The sequence below is a fragment of the Coregonus clupeaformis genome, chromosome 8, assembly GCF_020615455.1.
Source record: "Coregonus clupeaformis isolate EN_2021a chromosome 8, ASM2061545v1, whole genome shotgun sequence".
NCBI classification, from domain to species: domain Eukaryota; kingdom Metazoa; phylum Chordata; class Actinopteri; order Salmoniformes; family Salmonidae; genus Coregonus; species Coregonus clupeaformis.
In genome coordinates, this window is record NC_059199.1 from 29944743 (window position 1) to 29972673 (window position 27931).

Consider the following 27931-nt stretch of genomic DNA (forward strand, 5'->3'; position numbering starts at 1 on the left):
GACACCCCTAGAGAGGAAGGGGGGCTGGGGGGTTGAGAATACGGAGTGAGTGGAAAATGAAAAGTCTGTAGAAAGAGAAAGAAAAAAAAACGTGCTTCCATACTACCCAGATAGAGCGTTTTTCTTGCGTTGTTTTGACTGCTGGAATGATGATGTGGAAGATTCGACCATGCAACATTGTAACGCGGTTGAACTGATTAGCTAAATAATTAGAACCGAGTGTTACAAGGCATTCCCCCACTATCGGCACGACGGACATAAAGTTCTACGCCATTCAGAGCTGACGAGTGGATTTATACAAAGCTAGAGCATCATTCGTCTCAACGATTAGTTAGAAATAACAGAAAAAATACAACTAGGAGCTCAAAAGTAACTAGGGAACAGTAGGGGCCTGGGGTTTAGAGCGCGTGAGAACAGAGGGATTTAGGCTAAACTTAGAAACGGAAAAGTTTTGAAGCTAGCGAGGAATTTTGCAACATATCAAGAAGAACAACGACGGCTGGGTGTCGGATACCAAGCTAGCTAGAATCAAACGGGAAACTGTCTGAATTGAACAGAGTCACCATGAAAACCCCGGGGGATACGGGTAAGTTACGATAATGTTCGCAGACCAACTATTGTCCGAATAGAACTGTCTGTCCCTGTTGTTGTCCACTGGAAAGTGCTTGATACTTCATGGCGCTCGACTGGCACATGTTATTGTTTCACGTAACAACACAATTTCAACTGGATACAATTGGTAATGGAAAATGATCAACTTGTAATGATCTATATTTGTGTTATAACAATGACCCATGGTTATCGTACAAATAACTAATAATGTAGTGAGAACTCTGCGTAATGAGACTTTGAAAATCCATAAAGCTATTGCACTAGGTTAGTTAGTTAACTACTAGTAATGAATTGCCGCAATTTCCTACTCGAGTCCAAACAGAGCTAGCTAGCTAACTTGTCGGAGAAAGTTTGTAAAATAATTACGGGAAACCCGTTGCTCACACCACTGTCTATTGGTTAGCATACAGTTTACTATATCGCTGTCTGATAGCGAAGTTTACTTGGCTATTAGCCGAGGCAGTTAGCTAACCAACTTTCAAACTTCCACACTTGACTAGCTAACTAGCCAATTCGCCCAAAAATGGACATTCCTGGCGAGTAACGTAATCGTAAGTTAAGCACGTTAACGTGAGATATCAAACGGGCATTACTGACCTGTTGATAAACCAAATAGTTTGTTTATTTTATTAGTTTTTTTTCTCCGTTAGCTAGCTACCCGCGTTGCTGGTTGGGCATTGCAGGACACGCATTCGACATTTAGCCACTGCTTTCAGCGTCATTTTCATTATCTTCAGCACAAAACCAGTGCCTACATAAGTGAAAACATTTCTACGTTTTCATGTTTTTTTATTTCTATGATGTAAACCAGTTGTACCCGATGACATCAAAATGTTAAACATTTTAAACACTGAGTTTCCCCATGACGTGGAGAGCAATACAATGCGCTCCCTCCAGCTAGAAAATTGTTGCAGATTTTGAAAATCACAGATTTTCAAATTTTTTAATCCTACCATGTGATGTCACAGATAACCATTTTTAAAAAGACCTTTATCTTTTTAACCACAGATCATATAAACGCACAATTTCTGTGAATTTCATAACATTTTTAAAACATTAAAGTTATCCCTTACTATACAAAATATAGTCACATCACCAAATAATTGATTAAAACACACTTTTTTGCAATAAAGGTCTACAGTAGCCTCAACAGCCCTTTGTAGGGTAGCACCATGGTGTAGCCGGAGGACAGCTAGCTTCCGTCCTCCTCTGGGTACATTGACTTCAATACAAAACCTAGGAGGCTCATGGTTCTCACCTTCTTCCATAGACTTACACAGTAATTATGACAACTTCCAGAGGACGTCCTCCAAGCTCTTGCAGCATGAACTGACATGTTGTCCACCCAATCAAATGACCAGAGAATTAATCTAGTACTGAAAGCATAAGCTACAGCTAGCTAGCACTGCAGTGCATAAAATGTGGTGAGTAGTTGACTCAAAGAGAAAGACAATAGTTGAACCGTTTTGAACAAATAAATTTCTCCCAAAATGAAGGAGAAGCAAAAGAGAGATTTCGCCATTTTTCCCCCTTCAGTTTCTTTCACTTTTTTAGCTAGCAAATGCAGCTAGCTAGTTTAGCCTACTCAAACACCCTGCTCAAACAGAGGGGTGCTATGTTAGCTAGCTGGCTATGACTATGCAACACACTGGAACTCTTCCAAGGTAAGCTTTTGGTTTTACAAATGTATTGCCACGGGGCCCTCCGGTGTAAGTGCTAAACGGCGTTACAGCTGTGGGTTTACTAACGCGTTAGTTCTGTTCGCTATATTGACTATGACGTTACTTTAGCTAATATGGTGACAACGATGTAGGCTGTGTGTAGCGGTTATGATATGGTTTGGCTTGGAACGTTTTTTTCACCTGATCACATACAGCTGCTGTGTTGTGCATTGAAGTCCACAAGCGAAGGGAAAAGATGAGAGCCGGAAAGCGGACAGATGCGAGAAGGAATACAACGTGGCTGCTATGAAAGTGAACTGTGTTTACGCGTGATCATTGGTGTATTCATTCCGCCCATTCTGTTGAAAATTTTTTCTTAAACGGAATCAAACGAAACAGGAATGAACATACCTGAATTTGTCGAATAGAAGCTCTCGTTTGCAACTGTTGGACAAATGATTACACCCTAGATCAGCTAGATGCAGGCAAGAGTGTGCAAGGCAGTATTGAATGTGTCTGTCCATGTGTCACTGTCTGTCACCTACATTGTTAACTTTCATTCATGGGCTAGGTTGTAGCAACCTCTTGATGGGTATAGGGAAAATTAGAGTATCACGTAGTAGCCTAAACTTATCGCTGTTACATTGAGTGAACGGAATATGAATGACGGTCATCCAATATGTTGTAATAGAAATAAGGCCATGCTCATGAAGAGAGAAAAAAAGAGTCCTCCCTCATCTTAATTCAACGACCGCCACTGGTATGGTGCTGGATATAATGAATGTTGAAAAGTGACAGAATTGCCCTTTAACTCGGGCACAACTTTTCGAAGTTCCTTTAGCTAACTAGCTAGCTAGAGTAGCTAGGTTGTTGAATACCAACGTTACATGCATCATGGGGTACATGCCTGTCCGATATCTCTTGCGAATGTGCCCCAAATTATGGAATCTTTTGGCTAATCAAAAATGTTGCCTGTCAACATAACACTAGGCAGTTGAGCGTTTTTGTATTATTATTAATTGTTGAAGCCTTAGCAAAGTAGCTACTGTAGTTCCAATCATTTGCCAATTACCAATGCCCTTTGTTTTCAACAAGCATCCCATTGATTCCTGCTTGTGTTTAAGTGAGACTTTTAATATTCTGGATTTCCCCTGATTGTCTATGCGATTTAAAATGTAGGTCAAAAGGGAAAAAAAATATGTATTCAGTTTTTCATTTACGCTGTATGTGTAATCTGTTAATGCCTTGCATAATGGATGTAACAGATATACCAGCCACCCCACCCCTCTCTTTATCAAAGCTGTGAGGAAGTGATGTAACAAATAAACAGACACAGACGACCTCGCCGTAACGTTAACGTAACTGTGGGAAAGCAGTGCTCGGCATGCAGGGGGGAAGGACACTGTCTACCGGTGTCCTAGCTAGCTACCGGTGTCGCTCCCGCCTGTATAATGTTACCGGAATACTAGGGAGTGAGCTAGCTAGTACAGTTTCTTTCTCCCCCGCTTGCCGAGCACCTTCCCTCGCTGTAATGTTAACAGAACTGCGGGAAAGCAGTGCTTGCCAGGCAGGGGCAAATGACAATACCGGTGTCCTAGCTAGCTAGCTACAGGTGTCGCCAAAGATTTGTACAACTAACCCAAGATAGACCAGAGCCTGTCGTTTCCAATGGGAGCAAATTAATCATAGCAGGCAGAACAAACAAGGTGGTGGGCAGAGCCAAGCATGAGCTAGTGAGATCCTATTGGCATGTTCTTTCATTTATTTGCATATTTCCATTAGGGAATGCCTATTCTGTGAAGTGTGCCTGTGCAATAACTCAATTCGCCCTTGCACTCCTAAACAACATCATTTTTTAGAAACTTTGACAAAGGGTAAAGCCTACAAAACGCAGTTCACTCTGTTAGTTACAGATTCTAGTTTTGGAAACAGAATTGTATGGAAATCAAATATTTCATCGATAAGACAATTAAGAGTGTTGTCCAAAATCCACCTCGCTCCATCTTCTCCCACTGCCGGCTACTGGGCTTCCTCATCACCATATTTGGTAGTGAGTGGAAACGCCAACTGGATGCTTCACATTTATAAATCTGGTGAAATATCTTGTTAATTGTTCTATCTGTGGTGTTGCCTCCTGTCGGTCTTCTTCTTCTGTGGGGTTTATCGATGGTTGGCATCCAATGTTATGGTGCATTAGCGCCACCTACTGTGGCTTAAAAATGGACCAATATAGGTATAGAGGGGTTCCTGCAGATGCAGGAACACCCTGAATTGCGGGCCGCAATCACACCCTTCTGCCACCCTGAGTAGGCCTAGTTAGCAAGATCAATTCCCTCTCTGGTTAATATAAATGTGCATATCATGCATCATGTCACACTGCAAATATTACACCACACACTGAGTATACAAATCATTAAGAACACCTGCTCTTTCCATGACAGACTGACCAAGTGAATCCGGGTGAAAGCTATGATCTCTTATTGATGTCACTTGTTAAATCGATTTCCATCAGAGTAGATTAAGGGGAGGAGACCAGTTAAAGAAGGATTTTTGAGACCGTTGAGACATGGATTGTGTATGCCTACCATTCAGAGGATGAATAGGCAAGACAATACATTTAAGTGCCTTTGAACGGGATATGGTAGTAGGTGCCAGGCGCACCGGTTTGTGTCAAGAACTGCATCGCTGCTGAGTTTTTCATGATCAAGTTTCCTGTGTGTATCAAGAATGGTCCACCACCCAAAGGACATCCAGCCAACTTGAAACAATTGTGGGAAACATCTGCATCAAAATTAGGGGGGGTGTTCAACTCAATATTAGGAAGGTGTTCCTAAAGTTAGGTATACTCAGCGTATTTCGGACTATGGTGCTATGTTAACCAGCCTATACAGTGCCTTGAGAAAGCATTCACACTGCTTGACTTTTTCCACATTTTGTTGTTACTGCCTGAATTTAAAGGATTACATTGAGATCTCTTTGTCACAGGCCTACACACAATACCCCATAATGTAAAAGTGGAATTACACTGAACAAAAATATAAACAATTTTAAACGATTTTACTGAGTTGCAGTTCATATAAGGAAACCAGTCAATTGAAATTAATTCATTAGGCCCTAATCTATGGATTTCACATGACTGGGAATGCAGATATGCATCTGTTGGTCACAGTTACCTTTAAAAAAAAAAAGCTGGGGGCGTGGATCAGAAAACCAGTCAGTATCTGGTGTGACCATTATTTGCCTCATGCAGCGAGACACATCTCCTTCGCATAGAGTTGATCAGGCTGTTGATTGTTGCCTGTGGAATGTTGTCCCACTCCTCTACAATAGCTGTGCGAAGTTGCTGGATATTGGCGGGAACTGGAACACGCTGTCGTACACGTCGATCCAGAGCATCCCAAACATGCTCAATGGGTGACATGTCTGGTGAGTATGCAGGCCATGGAAGAACTGGGACATTTTCAGCTTCCAGGAATTGTGTACAGATCCGACATGGGGCCGTGCATTATCATGCTGAAACATGAGGTGATGGCAGCGGATGAATGGCACGAAAATGGGCCTCAGTATCTCATCAAAGTATCTCTGTGCGTTCAAATTGCCATCGATAAAATGCAATTGTGTTCGTTGTCCGTTGCTTATGCCTGCCCCTACCATAACCCCACAGCCACCATAGGACACTCTGTTCATAAAGTTGACATCAGCAAACCGCTCAACCACATGACGCCATACACACTGTCTGCCATCTGCCCAGTACAGTTGAAACCGGGATTCATCTGTGAAGAGCATGCTAGTGGCTATCGAAGGTGAGCATTTGCCCAACTTCAGTCAGGTCAAGACCCTGGTAAGGACGACGAGTTTCTGTTTGTGCAAAGATTATTCGGTTGTGCAAACCCACAGTTTCATCAGTTGTCCGTGTGGCTGGTCTCAGATGATCCCACAGGTGAAGAAGCTGGATGTGGAGGTCCTGGGCTGGTGTGGTTACACGTGGTCTGCAGTTGTGAGGCCGGATGGACGTACTGCCAAATTCTGTAAAATGACATTGGAGGCAGCTTATGGTAGAGAAATTAACATTCAATTATCTGGCAACAGCTCTGGTGGACATTCCTGCAGTCAGCATGCCAATTACATGCTCCCTCAACTTGAGACATCTGTGGCATTGTGTTGTGTGACAAAACTGCACGTTTTAGAGTTGCCTTTTGTCCCCAGCACAAGGTGCACCTGTGTAATGATCATGCTGTTTAATCAGCTTCTTGATATGCCACACCTGTCAGGTGGATGGATTATCTTGGCAAATGAGAAATGCTCACTAACAGGGATGTAATCTTTGTCCGTATGGAACATTTCTGGGATCTTTTATTTCAGAAACATGCATTTTATATGTTTGTTCTGTGTATGTTTTTCCAAATTTGTCAAAATTAATTAACTGAAAAGCTGAAATGTCTTGAGTCAATAAGTGTTCAACCCCTTTGTTATGGCAAGCCTAAATAAGTTCAGGACAAAAAATGTGCGTCACATAAGTTGCATGGACTCACTCTGTGCAATAATAGTGTTTTTAACATGATTTTTGAATGACTACCTCATCTCTGTACCCCACACATACAATTATCTGTAAGGTCCCTCAGTCGAGCAGTGAATTTCAAACACAGATTCAACCACAAAGACCAGGGAGGTTTTCCAATGCCTCGCAAAAAGGGGCACCTATTGGTAGATGGGTAAAAAATTAAAAAGCAGACATTGAATATTTTAGTCATTTTAGCAGACGCTCTTATCCAGAGCGACTTACAGTTAGTGAGCGCATACATTTTCATGCTGGCCCCCCATGGGAATCGAACCCACAACCCTGGCGTTGCAAGCGCCATGCTCTACCAACTGAGCTACACGGGAATATCCCTTTGAGCATGGTGAAGTTATAAATTACACTTTGGATGGTGTATCAATACACACAGTCCAGTCACTACAAAGATACAGGTGCCCTTCCTATCTCAGTTGCCGGAGAGGAAGGAAACCTCTGAGGGATTTCACCATGAGGCCAATGGTGACTTTAAAACGGTTAAAGAGTTGAATGGCTGTGATAAGAGAGAACTGAAGATGGATCAGCAACACTGTAGTTACTCCACAATACTAACCTAATTGACAGTGAAATGAAGGAAGCCTGTACAGAAGAAAAATATTCCAAAACATGCATCCTGTTTGCAAAAAGGCACTAAAGTAATACTGCAAAAAATGTGGCAAAGCAATTAACTTTTTGTCCTGAATACAAAGTGTTATGTTTGGGGCTAATCCAATACAACACATAGTTGTGGCTGCATCATGTTACGGGTATGCATGTAATCGTTAAGTACTGGGGAGTTTTTCATGATAAAAAAGAAACTGAATGGAGCTAATCACAGGAAATATCCTAGAGGAAAGCATGGTTCAGTCTGCTTTCCACCAGACACTGGGAGATTAATTCACCTTTCAGCAGGACAATAACCTAAAACACAAGGCCAAAGCTACACTGGAGGCTCTTACCAAGAAGACATTAAATGTTCCTGAGTGGCTGAGTTAACAGTTTTGACTTAAATCTGCTTGAAAATCTATGGCAAGACCTGAAAATGGTTGTCTAGCGATGATCAACAACCTATTTGACAGAGCTTGAAGAATTTTGAAAAGAATAATGGGCGAATGTTGCACAATCCAGGTCTGGAAAGTTGTTAGAGACATACCCAGAAAGACTTACAGCTGTAATCGCTGCCAAAGGTGATTCTAACATGTATTGACTCAGGGGGTTGAAAACGTATCTAATCCAGATATATTTGCTAGTGTTTTTTAAATATGTTTTATTTATTTATATGTATATACATACATATGTTAGAATTCTTCTTCCACCTTGACATTATCAAATAAAATTGTATTTGTCACATACGAGTGTTTAGCAGATGTTATTGCGGGTGTAGCGAAATGCTTGTGCTTCTAGCTCCGACAGTGCAGTAATATCTAACAATTTCACAACATATACACACAAATTTAGTAAGGAATGGAATTTAAGAATATATACATATACGGACAAGCAATGACAGAGCGGCATGGACTAAGATACAGTAGAATAGAATACAATATATACATATGAGATGAGTAGTGCAAGATATGTAAACATTATTAAAGTGACTAGTGTTCCATTTCTTAAAGTGAGGATTTTGTGTAGATCATTGACCGAAAATTGCTGTTTAATTAATTTTAATCCCACTTTGTAACACCACAAAGTGGAGAAAGTCAAGGGGTGTGAATACTTTCTGAAGGCACTGTAATGGGATGTGGGAACTAGGAAGCTAAAGGGTGAATGTAAAATGGGGATTTTGTTTTCATACACCAAATGTTATTGTGGCCTTGGGCCTTCAGTCAGCACCCCACCCAGGTTCCTCTATTGTGCAGGATTCCAGGTATCTCTTACTACCTCTGAAAAGAGAGATTGTAGGAGGAGCAGTTGTACATCCCCCAAGGCATATTTTGTGTTCCTAAGTAGTTTCATGGCGTGCACTCATCTGCACTCCACTCATTGGTTACATTTGTTCCTTAATGCGTCACATCTCGGGAATCCATCTTGTAGGCTCAGCCACTGTGCTCCCACATCTGTCCCCCAACTCCACTGTCTAACAACTGGGTCATTATTAGGGCTGACCCCATTTAGTCGACTGGTCGACTGAGATTCCTTAAATCGAGCAGTAGCAAAAAGAATCCTGGTGTACAAGACACCGGTCTGATTCGTGCCTGTCTGAGTGGACTAATCCATTGTGGAGGCCGTGGCACAGTCTGTCAGTCTAAGAAGACATTTGCTATGGAAATTGTATATAGTTATATTATGTAAGAACAATGGTGCAACACAAATAAAAAATATTATTTTATAACGAATGTGCCTTCTCCCGCGTTGGATAGTGGTTGCTGTCTGCGGTTCTGAAACACATCAGTGCACTGTTGAATTGGCGCCTTTTCCTAGACCATGTTGCTATGTGCATAATAGCAAAGTTAGCCAGCATATTGGTGTTGAGAACAACGCGGCGGAGGCAGCAGCGGAGTTAGGAGACGAGAGAAAACAGCCCTTGCCTTAATTGTCTAAGAAAAGCGAGGAGAGAGGAAACCCTAACTTAATTAGGCCTATAATCAATAGCCTAACTTTTAAATGTGGCTGGCTTTATAAATCATATCTATAGTAAAAAGACAGATTCTGCTTCTGTTGCCTGTTTGAGTATTTGTTTAGTAGCCTACTAATTCCGTGAGCACCAAGCCTCAGGCAACCGTAACATGTAACCGAAAGGTTGCTGGATCGAATCCCCGAGCTGACAAGGTAAAAATCGGTCGTTCTGCCCCTGAGCAAGGCAGTTAACCCACTGTTCCCCTGGGCGTCGAAGACGTGGATGTTGATTAAGGCAGCCCCCCGCACCTCTCTGATTCAGAGGGGTTGGGTTAAATGCGGAAGACCCATTTCATTTGAATGCATTCAGTTGTACAACTGACTAGGTATCTCCCTTCCCCTTTTTAAGCTTTGCTATGCTGTAATAAAGGCTTTACACTTTTCTTTCGTTAGACCAGCCTCTCTGGTATTATTTATAATTTATTTAGTGTTTGCACTGTTCCAAATTGTCATAACTTATATTTTTAATAATGATAATAATAACCCTGCTTTTTCCTTGATCTCCTTATTGTTGTTGTTATTATTATGATCATCATTATAATAAGTATTGCCATTATCATTAGTAGGCTTAGTATAGCAGCCCTGTATAACCACCATTGAGCTGTAGGCCTAAGAACGCATCCTGTTTAGTCTTAATACCGGAACTTACTTAGGCATATATTTCAATACTTATATAGGCTACTGTATCAATCAATCATTTATTCGTTCATGTCATTACACAGCATAGGAGTCATTCATGATTTGAAATGCAATCAAGCATTTTAGTTTTAAAATAACAAAGCTACCATTTGATTAATTTGCGTAAACAATAAATAGGCCTAAAACGTTCCATTTTGGAAATGTGCATTCACAAATGAATGCAACTGTTTTTAGTCTCTGCTGTCTATAAAGGCTTTACAAAAAAAAACGTAACACACGGGTAGGCTTATTTATTTAGAGCTGTTTACATTGTTCCAAACGGTCAGAGAAATTAGTGTACTCTAACAGCACCTGTTTCGCACACATAATATGCACGCAGCGCTTGCTCCTTAGCTTCTCTTTCTTGATCTCCATATTTTCCACAACTAGTCAAATATATTCCACACATCTGACTTACCGTTTACCTCCTGAGCAACCAGTAAACATTCCTCCGTTTCGAGTTTGTCACGTCCTCTGCATCCATTTTGCTGTCATGTGTTACGGTGTTCAGAGATTATAACCAATTTATGAATGTAATTGTGATATGCTATAGTTCAGGCCCTATTGGTCTCGTGCGTATGATGCATACATGTGTCACGTAAAGAGGGCAAGGGTTAAGGGAATAGGGATGTTATTCCTAAACTAATGTTTTTCCTAACATCACTTTTCAGTCGGAAATGGCTGTAATTATGTTGCAGCTTCAGCAACACAGACAGCTCGAAACACACTGTTGATGTTCTGTGGTGGTCGCTGCAGCAGGGAGGAGAGAGAAACAACGGGTGCTAGTCAGTGTGTTTTTTTTTTTTTTTTACACAGCTCAGCAAGTCTGAGCCAGGCCCGGCACAATCAAATCAATTGTGGTCAGACTCCATCTAGTCATTTGTGTGTCTTAATTATTTCATCAAACAGTTCGCTTAAAGCATCAGACAAGCTCAGTGCATATAGTTGCTTTTATTTAAAGACATAGGATGTGTCTATATATGGAAAAATACACGTTTTCACATTTCTACCAATTGATTGATTTTTTTTTTGTCGGGGACTGCCCTAGTCATTATGCCATATGGGAGTTACTTTATGCTACTCCGTGTTAATATTTTAATGTAGACTGATGCCAACATTCCAGGAAAATATTGTTAGCATGATTCTTTTTATTTTCTCTCAATAGGCGATGGTATTCAGGCACATATTTATGTTGTAGATTATAGAATGTCATATAGGTCTACATTGTTCTCAAATCCACATAGAGACTGAAGTCTGTTTCATTCTGAACATTGCATGCTCCCGGCTGACTCTGGCCCAGGTGAAACAGTTCAAAGGTGCCTTGGCATCTGTCAACTGCACTGGGAGTCCAGTTAAATGGGTCACACTCCTCATCCTGGTAGGCCCACTAGCTCCAATTTTCCACTTGTGTTACTCATTATGTCAACCCGCCACGTAAGACGTCACAGCTGTAGCCGGGCACTTTTTGTTGTCGTCTCCTGTGTGCGAAGTGAAAGGACCCATACATGAGCAATTAGCCTGCACAGGCCACTGCAAGTGACTGCTGGGGTGCTCATGTTTGTCAGTGGGACTATTCAACATTGTTCCTGTCTGCATTTAAACAGCACGACTGGCAGGAAAGCAAATTAGTAAGCATAGTGGATTGAATTATGCCTATGCTAATAGCATATCCCCAACATGTTGGCTAGGCCTAGCTGACCAAGTAATGGATGAAGGTTGTGGAAAACCTAATAAGCAGGTTATGACTGTCGTCAGACTTCAAGTATCTGATTGGCAACCTGCACCATCGCAAGCGAACTGCCTGGAAATGTACTTTGGTTATGACCCCTACCGTTAGGAAAAGAACACACCGGGCCCAGGTAATGCTGGTCAAACAAAGGCACGCACCATAGTTAATTACCCACTGACTACAGTAGACTATTTGTACTACTACAGTAGGGTTGCTCCCCCTCCCGGCTCCATGGTTGAAAGGGCTCCTGCAGTGTAGATGAAACGCCAGGGTAGCCCAAGTGTAACCAAAGAACAGTTGGGCTGCTGAGCAGATAACATGTCCTTTGGTCTTCAACTAACATTCTCAATTTAAGTCCAGCCTAAATGAAACGGGCATAATCAGAGAAAGATTAACTTTGTAAAGTAGTATGCCACAAGGTTTAAGGACAGATTATGTATAGTTTTCAAAATCTTGGAAATCATTACCAAAACTCTCATCTAAAATACAGAATTTAATATTTAGCATAGATATGCTAATTTTCTCTTCTGAGCTGGAATGTTCCCATCAATGCCCTTGGGCTTCACTTAATTAGAAAGTAGAGTTGTGTTAATCACTGTGTCAAAGGGACCAAAATGTCTGACACATCAGTTACAAAGTATAATAATTTTGTATTTAACAGATCTGTAGACAGTTTTTCTAGTAAAATATTTGTTTTAATGCAAAAGGACTGCATTTGGACACAAAATTAACCACGTCATTCACCCATGGCAATCTGTGTGCCCCAAGCTGTTGAAAGTGCAGGTTGCTATGTCATGTGGCTTGTGGACGGAGGGGAGCAGTCTGAGTGTTTTGTCTTCTCCAGCCCTGGGTTTGGTGGGAACCCTGAGGTTTTGTCTCGCCTGTGTCTGTCAGAACTCGCTCTGGATCCTTGCGGCTTTGGCTTTTCCACATGAGTGTGTGTGTGTGTGGTAGTGTGTTTTACTTTAAACTAATGTTTGTGTTAGTGGTGTACTCTGAGATTCTAAAGTGCATCTCCTTGAACATGAGCCTGTGTGAAGGCTGAACTGGTGAGAACACAGCAGTGTGGACCCATCCATTCTCACGCTACTTCACACAAACTTGACAACTTGCACCGGTTCTTCACCAGAGCAAGATCAAAGCATGTAATGTGTGAGGAAGGAGAAAGCAGAAGGGGAGGTCATTTACAGGCATTGACAGAACAGAAGGGAATCTCAGCCTTTTTCCTGTTAGTCTTCAAATGATTCCATCTTATCAGGGGAGGTTTAAAACTCCTTCAGTGTGTCTGTTTTCTCGCTCGGTCTCCTCTCCAGTTGGTAAGCTTTACAGCCAGAGACCACAGCTCAGAGTTAAGCAGCACATTCATTATTTTCCCTGACTGAGTGAGAACCCCCAGAATGTCACCAAGGCTTTTTTTTTTATCGATTATGTAACTTCTATCAGACCGCCTCTACTTACAACATATAGACTAGGGGTAATGAAGATTTACTCTGCATTTTGTGTTGTGCTCTGCTGAACACACTCTCTTTCCCTCACACAGTGGTTTATTACGGGGGCTGGACCCCCCACATACCAGTTAAATGGCTGTCTGTGTTGCATTACGCACACACAGACAAATGCAGCACGCTCTTTCTCAATTCTCACGCTAGTGCTGATGCTGGTTGCCATCTTTGTGGTGACGCCACATTGACTCCCGCTATTTTAATGCACAACATTTTGTCTCTGAGGAGGATCCAGCGTTAATGCAATAGGGCTTGGATTAAACCGAATTAGGAAAATGTGAACACTGAGATGGTTAAAATGGCTACCTCCAGGCAGTGTTTTTGCATACAGCCTATCATCAATCACAATCAAGTAGATGTGTTGCGTGTCCCACTAAAGAAACAATGTAGCCTTCCTAAAGTTTATGATTCGCGCATAGCCTACATTTAGGGCTGGCACAATTACCGTATAACCGTGTAACCGGCGGTTATGGATGAAGACCATCACGAAAATAAAATAACCATAAACATTTTTAAATATTTTTTTTGTGGAACGAACAGCTGACTAAAGACGGGGAGGCCGGGCATTCGTGAGGTAGAGTTCGTTTCTGCTGAAACATGGACTCTACACATTACAGTGTGCAGGCTGCCTAAGACCGATTTGTGTAAACATAATTAATGATGCCCTGATATTGATCATGGCTCTTAAATTACAGCAAAATGCCTCCATGTAGCCTAATCTGTTAGGTATTAGTATCAAATCAATTTGAAGCTAGTTATTGATTATGAGAGGTCTCCTTGAGTGGAAGCACGGTAGTGTACTGCCATCATGACTACTATCACTAATGACTATGAAGACCTTTTATCTCTATGGAAAGATGGAAAATTCAAGATGCATTAGCCGTCAGTGAAGGAATTGGCAGCGTCAGCTCTGACTGATTCATCTCGTTCCCTTGGTTTGGTGGTTTATTCTGGGCTGTGGTGACAGCCGTCGGTTAGGGGAGGGAGCCCTCATGTCGACTGCGCTAATCCCACAGCTGGAGCCACCAAGTTGTCGTCAGCCGCTGTCTGAACAAAAATAAAAGTAAATACTGTCTGGAGACATAACCATAACACAGAATGTTGTAAACGGGGCAATCTATCTGTTTCTCTGATTCTTACTCCCTTACCCCAATTTCCAGTCCCCTTTCCACTGCGTGTAGCCCCCCTGGTCCACTTTTTTTTTTACCCTTAGCATTTCCTTGATCTCCTGCTCTGTCTAGGCCTAATACGTCTTGATCTTTCTCACTGACGTTCTGAATGTCTCAGTGCCCATGTTAGCTCTCGGTCTTCTCTTCCATGTCACCTTTCTCACCCCCTCTCACTTTCCCCTGCTCTGTTTGCTCTTACTTTTCCAGAATCTCTCCCATCATCCTGCAAGTCTTGGTGTTTTGCGAACACAGACGTGAGATTTCATACCTCGCTGAGTGAAGTTTGTGGCGTGTGCCGTCTGAGGAATTGAAGAGACAGAATTGGCTTAGAAGAAGCCAGACACTGCTGCGGTCTACAGAGGCCAAAGCCCTGTCTGTCTCCAACAGCGCACAGGCCATACCTCTAATCTGTGCTGCCTGGATGCCCCTGAGTTCAAAAGCCGACTTTAGTACACCATATCTTAAATCTCCCTCCTTCGCAGAATGATACAGAATAAGAATCTGAGGACAGCCAGGAGATAAAAAGTGTGCCTCAAATGATAAAACAAATACCAGAGGAGCAGTGGGTAACATATAACAGACTGAGATGAGTGAAGAGTTAACAGTGGAACTTCCTTGCATTTCTCCCCATGGTGTGCTTGTGATCCCCAGTTCGCCCCCAAATATCCTGCCCCAGAAGCCAGGCCCCTGTACCACCATCAATAACCTGGGGCCCAGACGACTGTCTCAGTCTTTGTCACCCACAGGGGGCTGAAAGGGCCAGCTGTGCAAACAGGCCAATCTGGGACCACCCCACTGGGAGGCTGTCTGGACAGACCAGTCAGAACCCACCTTCAGACCACTGCCCTCTGGATAGACCCATTTCCAAGTCACAGCAGGATGCTTGTCTATGAGAAAAAGCCAATCAGAGCTGACTTCTTTCAACAGCATGCCCCACAGTGTCCGTGGGCAGTGGTAGGCCTGATCACCTACAACAATGAGACTGCCTATAGGGAGGAGGTCTGAGACCTGGCAGTGTGGTGCCAGGACAACAACCTCTCCCTCAACATGATCAAGACAAAGGAGCTGATCGTGGACGACAGGAAAAGGAGGGCCGAGCACGCCCCCATTCACATCGACAGGGCTGTAGTGGAGCAGGTCGAGAGCTTCAAGTTCCTTGGTGTCCACATCACCAACAAACTATCATGGTCCAAACACACCAAGATAGTTGTGAAGAGCGCACGACAACCCCTTTTCCCCCTCAGGAGACTGAAGATTTGGCATGGGTTCTACAGCTGCACCATCGAGAGCATCCTGACTGGTTGCATCACCGCCTGGTATGGCAACTGCTCGGCCTCCGACCGCAAGGCGCTACAGTGGGTAGTGCGTACGGACCAGTACATCACTGGGGCCAAGCTTCCTGCCATCCGGGACCTCAATACTAGGCGGTGTCAGAGGAAGGCCCTAAAATTGTCAAAGACTCCAGCCACCCTAGTCATAGACTGTTCTCTCTGCTACCGCACGGCAAGCGGTACCGGAGCGCCAAGTCTAGGTCCAAAAGGCTCCTTAACAGCCATAAGACTGCTGAACAGTTAATCAAATGGCTACTCTGCTGCTACTCGTGTTTATTATCTATGCATAGTCACTTTACCCCTACTGACATGTACATATTACCTCGACTAACCTGTACCCCCTGTATATAGCCTCGTTATTGTTATTTTGTTACTTTTTATTTAATATTTTACTTAGTAAATATTTTCTTAACCAACAATGCAGTTTTAAGAAAAATAAGAGTTAAGGGCTTGTAAGTAAGCATTTCACGGTAAGGTCTACACCTGTTGTATTCGGCGCATGTAACAAATACGATTTGATTTGACTCTCTGGCGTAGTGGGGATTTAGACAATACATGGTCATCCTCTCATTTGGGCCTGATCGGATTTTGTCCAGGGGTCTTGCACATTACCCTCTTAGTACCAGCCCAGAGCATGGAGGAAAAAGCCTGCACTGAGCCGTGCTGACCCCCCTCCATGCCCCCTCTGATCACTTCCAGGTCCTCTCCAGGTCACTGGCTCTACTCTCTACTAAGTCACATGGTTCACAGCAGTATTGACGTCGATGGGATGATAAGGCTTAGATTAAGCGTGTGCAAATACTTCAAGTGTTTTTTTGTTTTGTTGCTATTCTACCATTCTCTCAACACTAGAACCGCTCGGCCTCGAGTAACCCCTCCCCCACCGCCTTCAAATGAATTAGCAATTCTGACTGCAACATTCTAAAAGCGTCATTAATACATTTCATATATGCTATTGCAAAAATAATCATTTGGTTCTGTTTTTGTGATTTAAAAAAATTATACATTTAAATAGCACAATAGCATTTTCATTAGCATGTTACTGTAGGCTATATGTTTTTAACAAAAAAACACATTCAAGTGTTCAATCAATTTTATTCTTGGAATGCCTTTGATACAACTATGAAACGGAAAGCATATGTGTTGGAACGCGGTAACAGTTAATTTTTATTACGACAAAAAAAGACCCTAATCACCAAGATGCACAGTCAGCAAGATGCCCTGTCAAATGACAACCTCAGTAGCCTAAACATCATTATAAGTACCAAGTGTGCTTGATAAATAGTGAAAATCCACACAAAGCAATAATGGCATTTTATAATGAATGTGTCTATGACAGCAGTAAAAACGTTTCAATTATTGTCCGCTTGTCAGCCAAGTAGGGCATCTTCACGCAATGGCATCAGTTGGCGCATGTCACATAAACAAAGAAAGCTGGTGAGTGCGTTGCTGATTTTTAATTTTTTTTTGCTTAAGATGTAGGGCCTGCTCTCTCAAGACATTTTGTGCTGATAATTGGGCCGTAGCTTTGTCACCGGCTTGTTCTATCGAAACGGTGTCATCCCTTCCCCTCTCTTGTTTCATTTGGTGGTGGTGCGGGCACCTGCTCCGTGTGCACTGTTCTGGCTTTTTGGCGCTTAGGCCTCGGGAGGTGTAGCTTCAGGCTGAGGCTCAGAATCAGAAGAAAAATCATCAGAGATGTCATGGTGCATTTCTTCCCTAGCATCTGAGCGTTTTACATTTAGATTTTGTAGCAACGCTAACGCAGCATGTGCATCCATTTTGTTTTGGTCTTCTTGCCATTGTAAATGACTCACGCTCTCACTGTGTACTCCGAGTAGACTGATAAGACTGCTTGGATTCGGTGGACTGATAAAGGGTACATACCATTTAGAGATTAGAATTGGAATAGATCAATACAATAGAATGGCCTGCCCTGTTCTTCATTCACAATTAGTGATTACATAATTATGCTCAGTTCGCTTCCCCTCGCTCATCAACTCACCCATTCTCCCCCATCATACTTAATTTATTTAATCTGTTTTTAAATTAGTTTCGGTGTAGTTTAGGTTCAGTTTTGAGACAATTATCAGGGTGATTATCAACTAGGCACGGCATCTTCAACTGTCGGGAGAAGGAGGGGCAACGGGGGGGAAACCATTTTTAAAAAATTACATTCCCTCCTAAAACCAGTTTGTGGTATAAAAATTCTAACAGCGGTGTGTTTTAAGACTTATTTAGGAAAAGTCAAGGACTGAGGGGGCATGACTTGGTTATACATTTTAAAAAATTAATGAGCAGTCCAAATGACCGCTTTAGCGGTTCTAGTGTTAAGGGTCAAGCCTGGTCAAGCAATTCCTACTCAAGTCTTCAAATTGGTTGAGGTTTACCAAAGATCATAAATACTTTATAGCGAATTATGAGTGCTGTATTAGTTGCTAATAATATACGCACAAATCAAGTTATTCTGGAGGTCAACACAACTCAATTTCCTAACCTCAGGTCTCCAAGACTAGTATTTAGGAAGTCTGTCCCAGGGATCTATTGCTGAGCATGGAGACTGAGCAGGGCCTGCACAGGCGTGCTCATAAACACTGGCTCTGAGTCCTCTCCGCACGAGGCGAGACCTGCGCTCATACTCGACAGTCCTCACATAGCAAGAAAATTGGCGCAAACACTCTGTCTAACCATCTAGGGCTGATTTAATCACAGCTTGCACTGCACGGAACTCCCAGAGACGCGTCTGGTTTCTGTCTGTGCACAGTTGGCCGGCGCACCTCGGGATCTATTACACCGTCGCAGTCCAGCCCTACAACCGTCCAACCACCATCACATTCTAACTCGCTTTCATCTCGGTGGCGTCGACATTGACGATTGTTGATGTAAAGATGACGATCGCATATTGAGGGCGTTTTTCTTTCCTCTTCTCCTCAGCCCCAGATATGGGTGTTGATGCCCATGTCTTTAGGATAGTGAACTATTAGCCCTCATGATAGCATGAGTCAATGTTAGCATCCACTTTTTAGCATCAAGCCGTTTTAGTGCTTACTTGTTTTTTTGACAGTGTTCACCCTCTCGCAATAAAACAAACGTCAAGACAGTGCACCGTGGCATGTCCCCGTTGAAAGTCAATGGAGGGTAGTCCAGTGGCGATGCATTACTCACTCGGAGAACAAGTCCGTACACCCCCGTGCCCTCTCCTACCTATCTCTGTGGCCAGGCAGCCATCACTAGCAGACGGAGGCCGACCTTTTTTTCTCCAGCTAAATATAGAGCCAGCAAAGAATAGGAGGAAGGGAGGGAAAGGGGGGAATTGATGGAGGGAACAGGGTGAAAAAGAGAAGGAGACGGAGCCCCTGGTCTCAGACCAGTAGGCGTTCAGGACAATGCACATGATGACTATCTGTTATTAAAGCTACTATTATAAACACATGACGTCATAGGGCCGTTAATAAAAGTAGCCGTATTGAATGCCTCGTATGAAAATAGTTCTCGTGTAAAGATCCTGTGTTTCTGTTGGAAGGGAAATTCAGGTGCCTCGAATAATAGTCTCACTGGTAGTAGCCTTAAAAGTACACCTTTTGTCACTACTCCTTCCGTTCTTTCCCCTTAGAGACCCAGGGAAAATGGTTGGACAACTATGTCTTCTTACTGACCTCATACACTTGATGTTCGTTGGATCATTATGGCCAACTACATGACTCTACTCCCAGGTATCAGCACACCACACATGGGAAGTGATATGTGTTATTATGGTGCTGCAGTATGAGTGTCTTTATCTGTGTGTTATTCCTGTCATAGTTACTGTCACCCACAGGACCAGCAGCAGTCCCACCAGGACCACTGGTAGTTAGCGCAACAGAACAGAAAACAGGCTTGTTATAGCTGTTATGCTGTTTTTTTAAAAACGCATCTGTCTAGAGAGGAGCAGCATTGTGAGTGTTTGAGAATTGTTGTATGTGACGGACACAACAGTGAATGTCTGTGTGTCGTTTCATAAGGCAGCCGGCTAAGGGACAGCGGAACCGTGAACTTTCATCGGTTGATGTTCTGTTTTCCTTTGACGCCTCCTCATCCCTGGCCCCTCTCGCCCAATTTCTCTCTTACCTCTTTGTCCTAAAATATAATTTTAGGATCCTTTTTAATTGAATTACAGTTTTTGTTCGGTGTGTTTATTTATAGAGCTAAAATATCCTGTTGCTAGGCGATGGTGTAAGAGGGAGCAAGGGAAAGAAAGGGATGGCAGCACGGAGGGGAAAGGCGTACTCCATGTGAAAGCTGAATGACAAACAAGAACAGGCCATGAGTCAGCACTGACGCACGCTCAGTGGGCATTGCTGCTATCCGTGTGTGTGAGCACTGCACCCACGCATGCACCCACTTTACCTTTTCTGTACACGTGTGTTTGTTAAATTTGCTCACTTGCTTTCATGTTATCTGCTCCTGCTGGACTCGACATGTGCGTTGACACCAGCTTCCCAGCATCTGCCCAAGTGGCACAGATGCTAAAGTGGCGCTGTTGATCTGGGCCCTATTGTCTACGATGTGGGAATGATATGCGTATGCTTTATGAGCTGTGAAGCATCAGATAGCTATCAGAACCATTCACTGTTGTTTAGTCATGTCAGACGAGACAATTGAAGTAGTTCAATGGTTAAGCCTATCCTATTGCTTTGTATGAGTCACGTGTCATAGGCTTTTAACTGGGTGACTCGCAAAATCGAATCTTCCTTCATAATTTCAACGTGTAGGCTTATAAAGAGTTTTAGTGACAATGGGCATCACAAAGTCATTCTGGTGCAGCAGCATTTGACCTGGAATGAAGCTTTATAGTGACAAATGTGGACTTTGGCTCAACAGGTGGTTCAATGGGAATAGGCTACCAGTTGTCGGTATTGCTGTCCGTGTTCTTATCTAAGTGTTTACTCTAGTATTCTAGATATTATGTTTTCCTATTATATCATAAATACCTCTGGTATGTACTCCGTAGTGTGTTTTATGTGTTGCGTTGTGCCCATATGTTTCTCTGAGAGCGATTTCACTGCCTGGTTGCTAGAGCACGCCTAGTCCTAAGGAGGTGTGTGTGTGTGTGTGTTATGTCTCTGCTAGTCTGCCTGGCCTTGTGTTGAAGTGGTGTTGAGTCTTTAAGCACAACCTACATCTCTAAAACACATACTTGCTCTCACTGTTCTCACATGTTCTGTGTGACTAATGCTCGTTATATCTTTTATTTTGTCTTCATACTCAAGGCTGTTTGATTTACGATGAACATTAAACTGATATGAAAGCACCAGGCCTAGTCCCTGTACAGCTTTGATTTCAAACTCAAAACAAATTTACCCCAAAAACCAACCTTCTTTGCTTTTATACACTGATCCCAGTACAGCTCTGTCGACTCTCCACTACCCGCCTTTCCCTGTTGCCTCTGATGTTCTCAGACCCATGTTCCACCATCCCCAGCATATGAACACCACACCTCCATCTAACCCCTTTTCTCCTCCTTCCCGTCAACAGGGTTCGCCTTCCCCGACTGGGCCTACAAGCCCGAGTCAAGCCCCGGCTCGCGACAGATCCAGCTGTGGTGCTTCATCCTGGAGCTGCTGCGGAAGGAGGAGTACCATGAAGTCATCGCCTGGCAGGGCGACTACGGAGAGTTTGTCATCAAGGACCCCGAAGAGGTGGCCCGACTGTGGGGCGCCCGCAAGTGCAAACCTCAGATGAACTACGACAAGCTGAGCAGAGCGCTTAGGTAGGAAAGGGGAACAACTATCACTCGACTTGGGGATTCTGGGTATTGTAGGATGAAGAATTAAGTGAACGGGTCTCGCTTGCAAAACAGATTTATCTCACTGTGACAAACCTGTATTAATACAGTTTCAATGGCATTTGCCCTTAGACCAGGATTGGGGGAATCTCTAGTCATAGGGCTGTGGTAAGCTTTTGCTCCAGCCCAGTCCTAATGCACCCGACTCAACTAATTGCTCTCTATTAGAAGACCGTTTTAGCTGATTTAAGACGGGCCAGAACAATGAGAGCTCTGGAGTGGCTCCCTCGTTAGTCTTTCAAAGAGAGGGGGAGGAGAAAGTGGGTGGTTCACCGCGACTTGTTGATCTCAGATGTACGTCAAGGTCCCTCGTTTAATGTGACCGCTCATTTAGATAACTTTGTTTTTAGAAACACACACTTCAGAGCACATGTGGGAAGCAGAGAGCTTTTTATTTAGTCCTCAGTCTGTTCTCACTCTCTCTCTCTCTTACTCACTCACTCATACACACCACACACACACATCTCTGGCTATCACACACACACTTAGCAGCCAGCGCTGGCCACACACTGGCTTGCCAGCGTCACCTTCAAGTCGTAGGTTGGTGTGGGTCAGCTAGTGCTCATCCTACTAATGACTCGTCACAGCTGCTTTCTCTGTCAGTCCTCCTCCATCCCATCTGTGCCTTGTCGGTTTGTTTCTATGGTAAACTAGTCTCCTCGAACGGTCTGACCTAACCTCTATGGTACTTTCTTCTGTCATAAAACTCTTCAATGAAAGTAGTTTTCCATTCTGAAGTAATTGAAAGACTGCAATGTTCTTTCCTCATTAGGGTTTAGGCTTTGATTAGGAGCTGCTTGGGCTACGAGGTGTGTTAGTGTTAAAAATGTGCTACTCTAAAGCTGTGGTATACAGGCAGTAATAACGTTGGCCCTTTGTGCTTTGTTTGAAGTGAGTTCAAATGTTCTTCAAAGCACCATAGAGCAAGCTTGAGCCCATGTGTGAGCTTGTGTTGGCCCGCATGTTTCTAGCCTAGCTCTGTGTGTGTGTGTGTGTGTGTGTGTGTGTGTATATGTGTGTCAGCACCAGTAAAGTCACTCACCGTATCACACGGCGTGTGCTTGTGTTGGGGCGTGTGCTTGTGTTGGGGCGTGTGCTTGTGTTGGGGCGTGTGCTTGTGTTGGGGTGTGTGCGCGCGTGGTACGTTCCTGGCCTTTCCCCCACGTGTTCGAGTCCTCTCTTTCTGCGCCTGTGAACATTATGTTCCAGTCCAAGCCTCCTGTCTCCACTTCACATCATCGTCTATATCAAAAGCAAGCACCAGGCCCCTACTATTACCGCCATTTAGCATGTGTGTAGGTGGGAGCCCACTCTATTCATAATGGTAGTCGCTGCAATCGTAAGAGGCCCTTCATTCATCGAGTCCGCACTGTGCCAGAGTGAGAGGTTCAGAACTAGCTACCTTTTGGTTCAGCAGCCACTGCAGCGCACTCAGTCTCTGAGCACTTCCTCCCGCTCATAGAAGTTCTTAAAGACCGAATCACAGTTTCCCTGTGTGTTTATTTAACCATTGTTTGTAAAGGTTTGTCTCATTGAGGTAAAACATATCTTTCAAGAGAGACGTGCTATTCTACAGGGTCTGCTCATTACATTTCATATTGTGTCATGGTTACGGCACATAATGATACCCTTAGATAAACAATTACACAGTGATAGGTACTGCACGTTTTTGGGGGGGGTTCTGTGTATTGCACTCAGTAATGCTGAAATGAATGTATTTCGTCCTTATTTAACCATGTAAATTGAACAAAGAGTTAGTACCCATGCAAACCTTGCCCCCACAGATATTACTACAACAAGAGAATCCTCCACAAGACCAAAGGGAAGAGGTTCACCTACAAGTTCAACTTCAACAAGCTGGTGCTGGTCAACTACCCCTTCATCGACATGGGCTCTGGTAACTACTTGGTCTCTAGAAATACACCAGAGACAATCACTGGCACAGAGTGATCAGAGACATCAAAATTGTTAGCAGTTAAAGCATACTATAGATGGATACGTTGTAAGTGTACATTGTCTGGAAGTCTAACTATTCTTAAAGCATTTCCATAAAGTCCTCATTTACGCATTTACAGATTGTTGGAAGATTGTTTTTTTTAATGCATCTGTCCAATTACAAATGTATCAAAGACTACGCTAATACAGATCCCTAATGTGCCTGAGAGCTTAACCCATAGTAGCGCCATTTTGTAATGGAAACGGCTACAATGACTGACAGGTAATGACTAAATGCTAAAATACGAATCCATCCCCATCAGGTTATGTAGTGTAGCGATGTTTGCATATTGCATATGTGTTCATTCTCTTCATACCAAGTGTTTCCCATTCTTTAAATCCCTTCCGGCGTCAATCACAACCACACAGTGTAAATAGGGCACACTTGAAGCCTGATACCAGGTGGCATAACTGTTGTGTGAAGTTTTTATTATAATCCATATGCGATGTGGCCTGGGTTTTGACATGTGTTTGACATGCCTCGCCGACGTTAACTCACTCAGCGGTTTTAGGAAAATGGAGCAACCCGACCCATGTTTGTGATGGCAAAAAGAACAACTTTCCAAAATTTGTGTGCCACAATTTGGCATCGCAGGGTAGGAAAGTGGAATGTAACGCGTGGCCAGTGTGAGCAGTGTTTTTCTCCCTCTCTCTGTCTCTGTCTGTGTTTATGTATACAGTAACTTTTACTCTTTTTCTTTTTTGGTTTCACTTTCAGTCATTATCCTTCTGTCACCTATTGCATCACTTCTTTTTCTCTCTAACTTTCTCTCTTATTACCTCACTGTTTCATTCCTACCCTCTCTAACTCACTCGTCCTCTCCTCCTCTCTCTCCAGGTAGGGGAGTCCCCCAGAGCGCCCCTCCCGTGCCGTCTGGGGGCAACCACTTCCGCTTTCCCCCCTCCACCCCGTCCGATGTGCTCTCCCCCAGTGAGGACCTGCGCAGCCCGGGCATGTTCAGCAGCGTGGCCCGTCGCATGGGCCGCGGCTCTGTCTCCGACTGCAGCGACGGCACCTCCACCAACTCTGAGCTGGAGGAAGGCGTGGGGGGTGACGATCGTGGCGGCGTGGGCCCTGAACGGGCGTTCCGTGGCCTCCTCCACCCCCGCCTCTCCCACGACTCACTGTTTCGCGCCTACGGAGGCCCCGGCGGGCTAGGCCGCCCCCCGCCCGGCCACAGGGTCCATGGAGACCCCATGTCCCCGTTCCCTGTGTCCCCCCTGCCGGGCCCTGGGGGCCTCCTGGGCTCCACTCTGTCCCCGGCCCTGTCCATGACCCCTGGCTCCCACCTGCCCTACACCCCATCCCCCTCCCTCAGCCCCATGCTGGGCTCCCACTTCTCCTTCAACCCGGATGACATGAAGCGCTACCTGCAGGCCCACCACCAGAGTGTCTACAACTACCACCTCAGCCCCAGAGCCTTCTTCCACTACCCCAACATCGTGGTCCCCCAGCCCCACAGGCCCTCTGCCGCCTCAGACAAGCCCATGACAGCCCACCCCGCAGCTCACCACCATGCCCCGCCCATGCCCCACTCCCATTCACTGCATCACCACCAAGGGGAGGAGCAGCACCCCTCGCCCTTCAAGTTCAAGCTGCAGCCGCCTCCGCTGGGGCGTAAACAGAGGGACGGCTCCGCCTCCTCTACAGGGGGCTCCTCCTCTAGCCTAGGCTCCTCCTATGCTGCCTCAGGGCTGCTCTCTAACTCCTCCTCCTCAGTGGGCCCTCCAAAAATCAAGGTGAGCCAATTACTAACAGAATCAAGGTTAGCCTGACTAACCACCAGTTTGTTAATGTAAAAGAGATGTTCTCAACAATGACTCATCTGTTGTCTCTTGTTGTCTAGGTGGAGCCTGTCTCCGACATCGAGTCCGATGAGGAGGTGGAGGTGACCGACATCAGCGAGGAGGACGAGCTGCTCGACAACGACGAGGGCGACGTCTTCACCCCCCCTCATCCCACCAACGGAACCGCCCCTACTGCCATCACCAACGGCAACCTGGGCGCCATCGCCGAGGACGACCTGGACGAGGACGTGTTCAAGACCCCCGCCGCCCCTCCCATGGGCCCTCTAACCCCCTCCCTGTTGGGCCTGAAGAGCGAGCCAGGCCAGGGCCCTCCCATCAGTCCTGGCGGTACCCTTTGCATCCCCCTCAAGCTGCGCTTCAAACGCCGCTGGAGCGAGGACCAGAAGATGGAGGCCAATGGCGAGCGCGAGGAGGCCGAGGACAAGAAAGTGCGGGCGGAGAAAGAGGTGGTGGAGGAGCCAGCAACGAAGGAGTCAGAGAACGGGGAGGGGCCAAGGAGTAGCCCGTCCCTGAGTCTGCGCGCTCTTCCCCCTCCAGCCCAGCGCAGGGCCAGCTCCGAGCTGCAGAGAGCCACAGCCCAGCTGTCTCTGGAGAACCATGGAGCTTGCTGAGGCAGGGATACGCACAAACCGTAGACATACAGACACACACACATACATACATACAGACACGATCACATGCCCGTACCTACATACACACTCACTCATATAACCAAGCATACACATAGAAACAAGTGCCTGTCCAAAAAGCCTTTTTACTCCCATTTTCAACACATTAAATCCAGAACATTAACAGCTCAACATGCTGTGACTGAGACACTAAGGATGGCCATAGACATAAATTAATACTGACATCCCCTCAGGACCTAAATCCAGGATCCATCCCTTAGACCTGTACACTGCCTTAAGGTGCCTCCCATCTTCCCTCAACATGTTCTCTCAGTAACGCCCATAGCTCCTTAGCCTTTCAGAGATGCATCCACACAGATGGGAAAGATTCCCCCCCCCAGATGGACCTTCATGTTGCTGACACTGGGGGGATGACATCATGACAATGCCTTCTATCTTCAACAGACTTGAAAAAGAGATTACAGAAGTGCCTGTCTTTACATACAATGGTTTACAAAGCAGAGGAAAGTGCAGGGCCATGTACCAACTCTTGTCAACTGTTCTGTCACCTTTGACTGGGAAGGGATCTCAGGAGTCATAACGAAGAGACTTCCCTGTCTGCATCTATGTCTAATCATGGCCTCTTCAACAGGGACTGACTCAGAGACTTAAGACTGAATTTGTGTCTGAGTGAGCACTCTCTCTTTGATTATCGTCCCCCACCGACTTGAGCGTAGGGACAAAAAACAAAATGGCGTGCAGATCTTTGTCATGCCTTCCTGTCACTCAAGTGTTTGACAGCTCCCATGGCAACGATGCAGTACCCAACCCAACCAGGCCTTAATGGACAGCTTGTGTACTGTGCAGGTTCCAATAAGGGGAGCCTTAATGTGGGGACCCTACAAGTTAGGAGCCTTAATGTGGGGACCCTACAAGTTAGGAGCCTTAATGTGGGGACCCTACAAGTTAGGAGCCTTAATGTGGGGACCCTACAAGTTAGGAGCCTTAATGTGGGGACCCTACAAGTTAGGAGCCTTAATTTGGGGACCCTACAAGTTAGGAGCCTTAATGTGGGGACCCTACAAGTTAGGAGCCTTAATGTGGGGACCCTACAAGTTAGGAGCCTTAATGTTGGGACCCTACATGACTTTTGCACACTCTTGTAAGGAGAGTGAATCGAGGAGATTGGTAATTTGTCCGGCGCTTGGGATGGTGTCGAAAGATTATCTTAAAGGTCTCATCCTTTCCCCTCGTTTAAGGCGCTTCTCTTTCTCCCATAGAGAGCGCCTCAAAATAAAAAAGGACAGTATTTGGGGAGACGCAGTGGGGCATTTGCAGTGAACGGAGGGTTAGAAGTACCTCTGTATATACAAAGTTCTTGAACTGAGACTGAAATTAATTGAATAGATTTTTTTCCTCCCTCCCCAAAAAAGTATACCATGAAATGAATGTGAGTACCCAGGTGAGCTCATGCAAAACTTCACAATCTTTTCTAGTGACATTTTAACTTTTATTTTCTGTATTTTAAAGATACAGATCCTGTTTTATTGAACAAACAAGACAAATTGAGATTGTGCCTTTTTTAAACTGACAGGAGACTTGAAATGAATTACCCTGGCCAAATAATGTGCTCACAGACACACACACAATGTTGTTTCCCCCCACTGTTTCTCATTGTTAACTCACATAGTACACCCCCCCCCCCCACACACACACACACTTTGTAGAAGCCTCGAGCATACGTACTGCAATGAGTTGGTGTGTGGGTACAGACATTTTTTACATTTTATTCATTTAGCAGACACTCTTATCCAGAGCGACTTACAGTTAGTGAGTGCACACATT

General features: G+C 44.5%; 1 protein-coding gene across 1 annotated transcript; it reads left to right on the forward strand.

The window, feature by feature from the left end:
- Positions 1 to 27: 27 nt before the first annotated feature.
- Positions 28 to 27931, forward strand: LOC121571560 (ETS domain-containing transcription factor ERF-like). Its single transcript, XM_041883094.2, has 5 exons — positions 28 to 586; positions 21365 to 21599; positions 23459 to 23571; positions 24508 to 25409; positions 25517 to 27931. The coding sequence occupies exons 1-5, from the start codon at positions 565 to 567 to the stop codon at positions 26087 to 26089; spliced, it is 1845 nt and encodes a 614-aa protein (XP_041739028.2). The 5' UTR covers positions 28 to 564; the 3' UTR covers positions 26090 to 27931.

Excerpts from the sequence above, each read along its gene's own strand:
- LOC121571560 (XM_041883094.2), top strand. The coding sequence starts at position 565 with ATGAAAACCCCGGGGGATACGG. Across the intron at positions 23,572-24,507 it reads CTTCATCGACATGGGCTCTG|GTAGGGGAGTCCCCCAGAGC; the intron begins GTAACTACTTGG and ends CTCTCTCTCCAG. Across the intron at positions 25,410-25,516 it reads TGGGCCCTCCAAAAATCAAG|GTGGAGCCTGTCTCCGACAT; the intron begins GTGAGCCAATTA and ends CTTGTTGTCTAG.